Below are 10,987 nucleotides of genomic sequence, written 5' to 3'. Positions count from 1 at the left end.
TGCTTTCTATCTAAAAGGCTAATCACACCAGACGACAAATCACACCTTGTGGCAATGCTTTCAGAACCAGATTGGCCTTCAGTGTGTTTTGAAAATGATTTTTAATAATATTAAGGTTCTCCCAACAACATAGAAACTATTGATAGACTGAATGTTTTTTATTAAAAAACAAAGAAACTAGTAATTAGGCAACTCGATTTTCAAAAGATATTAAACTAGGAAGAAATTGTCTTGTCCTCGTTCTACCAAACTCTCAATTCCCTCCTATCAAGGCAAGGAGAAAGGTCCTGTAGTCCCCTGAAGTCTCTTTGCCAACTGCATCTTCCAGTGTAACATTGGTCCTCTCATAGAACATCTCTTTGATCAACTTCAAATCCTTCTCTGCATGCATCACAACCATCCGAGTGAGTGCATCCTCATCTGTGTTTTTGCTGGAGACTGCACCTCGAAGAACCTACAAATCAAAATTCATCATCTAATTAATACTCCAAAATGGAATATAAATAGAAAAAAAAATCAACATACTCACCTTTACAAAGTACTTATACGGTGATACGATACATCGTATTGCCGTTCGCAGTGCGTGTGCAAACTCATTTGTAGGATTAGCAGCCAAAGCCTAACGAAAACCATGTACGTACCTAGTTCATTCTTTCACATATATAGTTTGTTATACAAAAACAATGACAATTACCTTTGTAATAGAAACACCATATTCATCTTTGTAATGATTAAACGTAGCACGAAGTTGTGCCTTGCTTCGAGTACTCAAAATTCTGATGATCTCACTGTGGTTGAAGTTGTCCTCCACGATAGCCTCTTGGATTGTTTTAGCTTCCGAATGCGCCAAGCCCATGTCGATCTCCTCTCCATCATATCTGTATGTGCTCACTAGTGAAACCAAGAGCTGCAAGCAATTGAATAATTGATACACTGGAGTTTAATATTTGTATATATATATATAGAAAGAAACAAATGCCTGCTGCCTACTTGACGAAAGTCCCCAATAGAATGGGCTGCCACATCTTCTTCCAAGGAATGTTTGTAACGAGCCTGGTAAGCATCCTTGACTGCCAAGAGTTCCTTTGGTGAATTCACACACGCGATTTCGATGATCACTTGATAGTTGAGTTTCTTCTTCTTCTTCAGTGCAATATTTGCCATCAGAGCCTCCCGTTCGAGCGGCTCAAATATCCATCGATATACAGCTCTCTAGAAAGAATTAATGTCAAGAATTGGAGTCGATCAAGATATGCAAAGAAATGTATAAAAAAAGGATGGGTACGTACTTCGAAGTCCCCTGATAATTCTGATTCAAGTCTTTTAATGAGATTCTCATGGTGCTGCTCCTCGAAAGCCAATCTTATTTGGTTCCTCTGAGCTGCATTTCTATGTGCTAATACATCGATTATTGCTTTCTCATCAGTTCCCCATCCTAAAGAATCACGAGCAAGATCGAGATTAATTAAGCAAAAAGAAGCATAGAAAGAAATCACTGACTGACGAGAGATCTACCATGGCAAGCCTTCCAGATGCGCTCGGCGTCTTCATATGGAGAAGGAACAGGATCAGCAAGAGTGAAAGTAGCCATTGATCGTTTCTCTCTATCTACAGAAATGCTGCTGAGAATTTATTTATAGAGGATGCATGGACTGACTTAATTGAACATTTGAGTACTGGCAAGAAAAATGCCAGGAAACGGATACGTTACGGGAACTTTTCAAAGGCAAGTAGATTAAACAGAAAGCTACGTGTTAAAGTTAATGCTTTGCCTAATTAGCATGATTAATTTGGGAACTGCTTCCAGTAGCGTTACGCGTACAGTCCATTTTTCACTGTCATTTGTCCGTTTCATTCGATTTAGGTGAGTATTAAAACAATCTTTGGTTGGAATTCTGTACAATGTTGGCAATTATTTAATTCATTACTAATGGCGACTGTTCTAAAAACATTCCTGAATTTCAAGTTTTGAATTTCAGTAGACAATCACGAGGATACAGGTAAATTGAACTAACATTGATTTCCCTGCCTAGCAAATTCAAGAGAATTTTCCTTCTTTCTTCACAACCACTGCTCTGAGTAGTTCTTGCAATGTTCTCCTCAGGTGTAGATACCCCCGGAAGCTTTCGTGGCACGACACAATGGCGGTTGTCGTCCGAGAACTGTGTGTTTTTAAAGTCCCAGACCAAGTTCATCTTCAATGTCATCGCCCTCTTCAAATAGTTTCAGAAATCGCGCTTGGTCGCGTTCTCTTTTTCTCCTTTGCCAATATTTGTATGCAGATACTACTATAAGAGTGGCCATAATGCAGATAAATACACTGATTATAACTATAGCAGCAACCAGTTTTTGGTTGTCAAGAACTCCACCTGCTTTGGGGGATTGAGCAGGATCTACAAAGAGGGGGCACAAGTAAGATCAGAAACAATTTAGCTGTGGTCAAAAGTACGAATGAATTCTACATTCTTTTTTCTATGTTTGGTTTGCAACAGTAGTGCAAGTAATCAACAAAGAACAATGTTCCCCAAAACAAAAATATCATATTCCTTGTATATATTGAGGAGCAGGATTCTTACCGTGGGTAGTTTTGCACTCATCGCATTCCAGTGTGGCATTGAATTCTTTTTTCTTATAATGAATGGATATTCCAGTAAGAAAATCATCTGGGCAAAGCTCCCACTCGTCAAACACATCATCTGATTTTAATCTGTCGGACTCATACAAACCACATCTCTTGCACTTGTTATCTGGCAGCTCTGTCAACGGCTGAAACAAAAGTATATATTAGAGTTACTACTCCGAAGAAAGATAAAACAAATGGAAGCTAGCTAGCAAATGGAGTAAAAGGTTGAAGAAGATAAAAATATGCTAACCAAGAGAAAACATGATTTGCACGAATAACTAATAATAGTTGGCTAAAAGGTGATAGGATCATTAGTTTTCCTAGTCAATTATCATATACAACATGGACTAATGGAAGAATGTAAGAAAGATCTATACACCTAAAATGGAAGACAAGTCATGGCATATAAGGATATCATCACACTAAGGATGACAACAGTTTGGATACCTACAAATTCGCTCCTCTACAAAAAATGCAAGACAAAATGAACCTCTAAAGGTAGACAAGCTACCTTAAATTAGCCCATGATGAGAAAACACTAACAATTGTATCTTCAAACTGAAAAACTTCTAAATAATTCATATCTTAAAATCATTTGTAGCAACTAGGACACTAAGTGAAATACCTACTCCTATTTACAACCATGCAAAACTTTGAAGAAATAAAGAATAGACCAATGATTGCAGTTGTATTTTCATACTTAAATACTTTTTCGTGCTTCAACCTGTAGAAGTAAAGCTGTTTGGTCTTTCAAGATTGCAAACATAGCGCCTTTTAATATATTGGATAAGATGAACATAATAGCTTAATCCAAGAAGATCCATAAGTAAGATATTACCGGAAATTGATGATTTAAGAATGAAAAAAAATGCTGACCTGCCAGGATTCTTCACCTTTGAAACTATAGAAAAAATGTCTCTCCTTTACATCAGGCAAGATTGTTATGTTCTCTCCTTTGCAAAAGAAGTAGATTGTTGGGTGTGGAGCAAGAAACTCATGAGTATTGTAGATCTGAATTGATCTGAGTATAATAGCCCTGGATGAGAAGCTTCCTGCAAACAAAAAGGAGCATAACGAAGTTGAAAAGCAAAGGAAGATGTAAGAGGAAAAGGAAGATCAGAAAAACATTAACCCATATAATAAAAATGACTTAATGGATTAGTTTATTACAAGTGATATAGCTTTGCACAAAGCACATACTTAAGCCCAAGTTAATAATAACTATCTCATCTAAACTTATAAAGATTCTCTATTAGCTTGAACTCATTACATGAGCATAAATTGGGGTGTTACAATCTCCCCCATTTAATAGTCGATCATAATCGTCAAGATCCAAACTTTAACTCACAGTCTAGAATCATCCCTAATCGTCGGTATGCGAGGGCAACCCTTTCTAAAGCCTTACCATGCCTTGGATTAGGGCTTAAACCTAAGTCAATGATAGCTAACTCATCTAATCTTATAAAGCTTTTCTATTAGTCTAAACTCGGAGACAACTTCCAAGATTCACTAAATCAAAATGAATAATGATTTGTTCAAGCCATTCCAATAGTCCAATTAGCTACTGATTTGGGAGAAGTCTTTCCAGAAGAATTAACATCTGATTCTGTTTTCTAGTTCAGTTGGTGTAGATAAACCACATTTATTATTAATCGGCCAGATTAATATTCCAGCCCACTTTTGGCTTCCATTCTCCGGAAGGAAAAAAAAATCTCTTTCAAGTTGCATCTCATTGTTTGATATATCCAAATCATAATGTCAATCAGCAAATAAAACACTAGGTTCATTAACTACCAGCATGACTGTTTCGGGCAAAATTTTTAACTATCAAGGCATGTGCAAAGAAAGAACCGGAGCAAATAATGAAACCAATCGAAACATGAAGACGCGCATGGATGGCCAGCATCATTATTGTACTGCGCAATGATCTTGGAAAATAAATGACACGTCTTGACAGCAAATCCAACCATCTAGCCACAACATGAGATAAATTCATTCACTAAACACCATTTGGTAAAGGTAAACTACTCTACCTGGGATGGAGGAAAAAATGAGAGATGCAATGAGAAGAACACGCCCTAGCGAGACAGAGGAAAGAAGCAGATACAGTCGTGTCTTCATATGTATCAATCAGCGTGTTGAAAGAGAACAAAAGAGGGATTGCAAGATCGCGACGCAGGGAATGAAGAACAAAGCGAAGATCCACATATTGAGGAAGAAGGGAACAGAGAAGTAATTCCAATGACGCCATGTGTGGTTTGGAACACTTCAGGGGTGCCTTTTGACTTTTGCCCCTTCATATTTTTAAAATGGATTTAAAGTCCAATTAGATTGGTAATATTACCGAAATGGCCCTTTAATCATCGTATGTCTATTTTGCACTCATAATTTTAAGAAATGCCATTTTGGTACAGATAAATCCCTTCCGGCGCACCGTTGCCGGCTGCCTCCCCCGTCTTCGGTACTCCGTCGGAGCCAGCGAACTCCCCTCGAATACTTTGGTTCCACCGTGACGGCCTGCGTTGAGCCGTCGCTTCCCTTCGCATCCAGTCCAGCCGCCCTAGCCATCTACTTTCCTGGTGAGATGAATTCGTTGTATTTTTTGGTTGATTTGGGGCTTTGAGTCTCATTTGTTCTGAGAAAGTTGCTTAGTTATATCTATCTATCTAATACTTACTTAAGATTGGTTACGGAATCTTATCTATCTATTGAGATTTATGTTGGGTTATATATAACTAGTAATATTCAAATCAATCTCAACTTAACATCTGAGATATTTTCCAGCCAACTCAATAAGTTTCTACTAATATGCAAATCAATCACAACTAGACATTAGAAATAGTCTGGAGATGGATATTAATTTTTGTTTCTTCCTTTTCCAATACACCAATTATTTTTTCTTCTGTGCAGGCTCATTGCTAGATGTACTTACAACAATAACAACTCTATTTATGGATTCTTGTAAAAACATCTGAGTTTTTCACTCTTTGAATTACCGTACAATCTTATATTTCTAGAATCCTTTGCTAGAAGTTCTCCTTGTGGAAATCAAAGCGGGTTGTTGTGTCATAGCTGAATTCCTTTGAAAGATCTCTCAGTTGTTTTGCGAGACTCGAGGGTCCACAGTAGAAAACACCTGTAGTTCCAAATATGTAAAAATGGGTAAGCAATAGGAATACCATAGGATCGGTTTAGTTGCAGTGCAGAGCTAACCTATTGAACAGGCCTTGTGAGTGCTTGCTAAGTTGGAGAATACTTTCCTCCAGTTTGGTCTCGCGAAGTGTGTTCTTATCTGTCAATTTCATGCATCAGTCAAATAGGGCATATAGTTTCTATTGTTTGAGCTTTCCTAACAGAGGCCATACCTGACTTCCAGATACAATATCAATTCCGCTTTTTGAATATTGAAGTGACTGAACCATTGCAATAATAGCCGATCGAACATCACCTTCTTCGTAAACACTTGTCAAGTAGTTATGCATCTCGATGATATTCTGAAAATGCACTTACTCTCATCAGTTTTTCCTTCCTCAGAAAATTAACGAGTAAGAAAAGAATCAACAAAGGGTTTGGAGATACATTGTGGTCACTTTCTGCAACCTCATTCATGACACCTTTAAACCATTCAAAGGAACCTTGTTCCCGGGTCACCCAATAGAAGTAAGCCCTTCCTGGACCATCTCTATCGTTGGTTTCATTCGGTGAAGTTTTACTTTCCATTTCCTGCATTAATTTACAGGTTATGAATACTGGTTCATGTAAAAGAAGTTTCCAAAACCACTTTGGCTGGATTTTGTACTTTGTTTGCTTGTGTGTTGTTTAAAATATCCCTTAATATGCTGATAAATGGGGTTGCCCCAATTCCCAGTCCAACAAGCAAAAGAATGTCATACTTTTTGTAATCTTGAGCAGGTGCACCATAAGGCCCATCAATGAAGATCTTTGGAAATCTTGCATAACAAATGTAATTCATCTTCAAAATTCGGTTACTTCAGAAAATCTTGTAGAGATAACTGGTGAGCAATTTTATACCGTGTATCTTGAAGTTCAATATCTGCTACGATGGTTGTCTCCAACCTAACTAAATTTGCCTTTTTGGACTTAACTTCAGCCTCACAAGCCTGTTTCAAAGTGTCATATTATTCTTGAAATGTGGATATAGATTTTGAGGAAAAGGGAGAGCATATCAAACTTTTAATCAAACCTTTCCAAAACAATTTCTGAGAGCAGTTGTCCAGTCTCCCAAGGAGCGGATGTGAACACTCAAGTAGTCATCCCCTGGTGCTGATGTGATCGAGAAGGGATGCCTAGTAGAATCAAAACAAAAGTTAAATAAAAGGTCACAGTTTCTCTGTGAATACGAGATCAGACGTACCATTCGAATGGTGATAAATCTGGACACTTGATGAACAGGTACATTCCACTTTGATACTCGAATCCTGGTGGCTTTGACATATGTATCGAAAGTACATTACCAGGATATATTGCTGCCTGTTTAACACATGGAAGGAGTTTTTTTTTTCATGATTGACTCATCAGATATATTCTTCGCTAAATCTGTAGTTATATATGATGAATAGCTTACCTTGATGACATCCACACGGAAGTTGTTCTCGCGAAATTTTCGAGTAAGTCTCTCGCAGGCATAAAAGAGTATAGGAATTGCTAGATACATCCATGTCTGCATAATAGGAAGTAACAATTATTATTACTATTATATCTGGAGCTAAAATAAATTCAATCAGAAGGAGAAGTGACATACCGTCCTTTTGTACCATTTCTTGGTGAGGAAAATGAAGTAGGAATGAAGTACTAGAAGAACATACACCAGTGCAAGAAGATGGTGGGCATACCAAAATGAGTTGAATCCAGCTAAATTATGGAGTGGTGATGGCAACTTCACGACACTTCTTCTGAAAGAATGTGTTGCCAGTGTGAAAGAAAAGGCCATTATGATAATCATGAGGATACCAGTGACTCCTGGAATGCTGGCCAGTAGAGATGGATAGGTTGGTTGCTTGTAGTCGAAATATGGTCCCAATGTCATCATGAACTTTGGTTTTGGACAACTTATCAGTCTCGGGAAGTCGCATGTTACATGTGCAAGAGTATGCACTGCTGCCCCTATAGCTATAGCCGTCGCAATGATCTGTAGAGGTTTAAGCTTAGCTTAAAACATGAGCTATCAATAAGGAAAGCTGAAGGGCATTGACTAGTGAAAATGCCTCTAATACCTTGTGGAAATTGATGTTGTCGTCAAATGGGAAGATCGAACCGAGAGCAGTTTTTCTGAGTCTTGTAAGTGTGTTTCTGCAAACAGGGATGAGAATGAGAGCCATGTTCAACTTCAGGGTTTCTGCTGCTGCCTTGGCTACGCAAACACAGTAGCCCATTACTTGGAAAGCTGACCTCCTTCTGTACTGTTCAAATTTCCAAGCTGCTAGGGCTAGATTCACGGTTATCCATAGTGAAAGAATCCAAATCCTCTTCCAATTTTCATATACAAAATCTGTGGTCCTTCTAACAAATTTGTTATCTCTTTTGTATATCTTTGGCATCATTGATTTTGCAAGCCCATGCGACCGTCTGAATGTTCTCTCTGATCCTTGGGAGCTAACGAGGCCTTGAATCAAAATTTCCAGCTGTGAAATCTGTTATAGAAGTTTGTACATTACTCTGCTTCATCTACTAGATCTTTATGGTTCTATAGATTTCCATTATATTACCTCAATATAGCCGCGGTTGTAAGGGTCTAGTTCTTTCATGACAAGAGACGCATAGGTTGCAGCATGCGCTTTGAGTTTCGAAAGTTTGTTTGTTGAGGCACTCAGGATAATCACCTGTCAAGGACACTGATTGTATAATCTGTTGTCACAGTTAAGCAAAGAAGCATTCTAGGTTGTGAAATCTGCTGCTTTATTAGAAACTACCTCCTACCTCTTTGACCTCATCTTCAGTAAGTTTTCCATCTCCATTGTTGTCAACCCTTGGGCCATAAGAAAAGATAAAAACTATATATGTCAGATGGATGTTACGATATCATTAGATAGAAATTAGTATAGTACATGTCAAAGAATATCCGTAGTCGAGAGTCGAAGTTTTTGTCTGTCATTTCTTTCCAGAATTCATTTAGCTCTTCTTTAGTTATTCCAGCTGCAGGATCCAAATTCCTTCGTCTTGCAAGAGCATCGTATAGCTTCCCAGAAAACTCCTTTGAATCAGCCATACCTAACAACCATCAAATTAGGCTTAGAAACTAATGCATGTGTTGTACATTCTAATGTCACCTCTGATTGTAAAAATCAAGTATGAGATATAGCAGTGAGATTTCAGTAGTATTTTGTTTAGAACTTTATCCCTTTCTGAATGCAGCAGTACTGTCATGTTCCTTATAATTCTAGCCTGCCAATGTACTTTCTTTCTTTCTAACACTCCCCACAACATAGATATCTATGGTATACAGCTTGTTACAAAGAAACATTAATGTTTTGCAAGAAGAGTGTGTTGATCTTCTCTGATTTATGTGCTGTGATAACTTGAAATACTCATGCCTAGGAGTTTGATAGAAATGGTACTCAAATATCAATAAAGGAGTGGACTGAGTTATGTTTGGGCTCGGAATATTTCTTTATGTTGGCCCTTCATCCAACAAAAAGTGATATATTCCAACAAAAAGTGATATATTCCTATTCTATCCTGTTCTAACAAGAAATAATGAATAAAATTTCTGGGAAAATTTATTCTGTTCTTCAGGCATCTAAATGGTTATTCTGTGCAGGAAATCGAACTGATTTTGCAAGTAGAAGCAACACATATATGCATGAAGAAACAAAGAGCCAGTTAGTTACCAATGCAAGGTCCAAAATTCTCCTTCTGAAGCCTGCCACCCACTGCAGATTTTTCAAATCGCTTCTCGATCGTATGCCAACCTCCTTTCCCTGCCAAAGTCTTGTCGAGGAACTTGATCTGAGCACCGGATATGAACCCTCTCGCCCTACGATGGTGATGCTTTTCTGTGCCAGGCTTCGGGGTGATATCCTGCAGCTCGACGTCAGGTTCGAGCACAAGCTGCTGTGCTGGAGCTGATTGGTCTTGTTCTCCATGAGAACTAGTAGCAGGGAGTTTGTGTGCAGAATTATCGATCTCTGGAACATCCACAGGTTGCTGCGGCGATTCCATCTCTGGATGAAGATATCCTGATGCAGAGTCGTGCTGTGTCCTACCTGCTATTTAAAAATCTTGCAGAATGGTTTTACTGACACATTTGAGTAGTATATTTCACCTACATCAGGACCATATTAACAAATTATGTTTCTGTGCGTTGGCAGTGCTTGGAGAAGTCTGAGTGGATGCTATGATCGATCATATTGTGGAGACAGGGGATAAGCCTATGATGTTGATGGCTCAACTTCGCATTGCTGTTCACAATAATTCTTCAAGAGATGGTCCGTGCAATGTAACACTCTAGAAACGCATCAGTTTCCCCGCAAGTGTTACTGTAAGTCTTCTTCTTCTTCTTCTTTTAACTACTATGTTTTGTTTATAATTGCTCTGTACAATATTCATTTGTCATTGTGATCCTGTAAAATTGTTCATTGTCACAGATTATCCAGTTACATTATGACATAAGCACGTGTTTGGTGATGAGTGCTTGTCTTCGATTGATTGATTGAAGTGTCGTCTCACCTGTTATCCATATGTAATGTTTGCTGAGATGAAGTAGGATGCTTTACAGTGATATGGATCAATCATGAAGGTTTATGAGGTCGAAATTTATTTTAATAGTTGATAAAAAAAATTTAATTGATCATGTTTAAAATTAATCGATTTAAAAAATTAAAATATGAATTAAAAAATTTATTCATTTATTTATATAAATTTAAGACAATCTGTGCCTAATTGACACATCAGGGACCTCTTAATGAGATTAAAAGGAACATGATGTTTAATCTTTATCCAAAAATTATGCAGACGATTCTGTGTAATTTCCAACTATTTTTATAAATTGGCCTGTATCTAAACTCAAAGTGCGAAACTATTTTTTTATTTATTTATAAATCATGCGGAATTGAAACAGAGAGTCATCTTGGAAAAGAAAATATCAAAATGATCGTTGAAAATACAAAACAAGAATGTTGAAAATATGAAAGGCATGATTTGTACAAAGGCTTATTTAATTATGAGTTAGGTGTCGTGCATTAGGAGGTCGCCATTAATTAAGGTTGGGTGGTTAGTTGGGAATCGATTAGGACGTAATGCTTTGGATAAAAACATCATGATTTAGTTTTGGACCTTTGAGTGTTTTACCACAAACATGCCTTTAACATCATGACGATGCATATTGGCAACAAGCTAACTGCTATC

The 10,987-nt window shown here is 37.7% G+C and overlaps 3 protein-coding genes across 3 annotated transcripts; all 3 read right to left on the bottom strand.

Annotated features, from left to right (window-relative positions):
* Positions 1–253: 253 nt before the first annotated feature.
* LOC141823147 (annexin-like protein RJ4) lies at positions 254–1,591 on the bottom strand. The gene is made up of 6 exons (XM_074710409.1): positions 1,516–1,591; positions 1,290–1,435; positions 991–1,212; positions 695–907; positions 530–619; positions 254–454 (listed from the first exon to the last, which is right to left on the bottom strand). Exons 1-6 carry the CDS (start codon positions 1,589–1,591, stop codon positions 254–256), a joined length of 948 nt encoding a protein of 315 aa, XP_074566510.1.
* A 321-nt stretch (positions 1,592–1,912) lies between these two features.
* Positions 1,913–4,837, bottom strand: LOC141825071 (uncharacterized). Its single transcript, XM_074712449.1, has 4 exons — positions 4,657–4,837; positions 3,500–3,675; positions 2,577–2,766; positions 1,913–2,393 (listed from the first exon to the last, which is right to left on the bottom strand). The coding sequence occupies exons 1-4, from the start codon at positions 4,742–4,744 to the stop codon at positions 2,173–2,175; spliced, it is 675 nt and encodes a 224-aa protein (XP_074568550.1). The 5' UTR covers positions 4,745–4,837; the 3' UTR covers positions 1,913–2,172.
* A 572-nt stretch (positions 4,838–5,409) lies between these two features.
* On the bottom strand, positions 5,410–9,945 carry LOC141823061 (putative respiratory burst oxidase homolog protein H). Its single transcript, XM_074710330.1, has 15 exons — positions 9,472–9,945; positions 8,689–8,851; positions 8,561–8,609; positions 8,350–8,463; positions 7,858–8,274; positions 7,386–7,772; positions 7,209–7,304; positions 6,999–7,114; positions 6,828–6,930; positions 6,656–6,744; positions 6,423–6,573; positions 6,203–6,346; positions 5,989–6,117; positions 5,837–5,915; positions 5,410–5,759 (listed from the first exon to the last, which is right to left on the bottom strand). Exons 1-15 carry the CDS (start codon positions 9,800–9,802, stop codon positions 5,650–5,652), a joined length of 2,478 nt encoding a protein of 825 aa, XP_074566431.1. The 5' UTR covers positions 9,803–9,945; the 3' UTR covers positions 5,410–5,649.
* Positions 9,946–10,987: the final 1,042 nt, after the last annotated feature.

Source organism: Curcuma longa, chromosome 3 (assembly GCF_044706935.1).
Source record: "Curcuma longa cultivar G26 ecotype Majalengka, Jawa Barat chromosome 3, ITB_CL_G26_1.1, whole genome shotgun sequence".
Taxonomy (NCBI): Eukaryota; Viridiplantae; Streptophyta; class Magnoliopsida; order Zingiberales; family Zingiberaceae; genus Curcuma; species Curcuma longa.
This window is presented reverse-complemented; position numbering and strand designations above follow the sequence as displayed.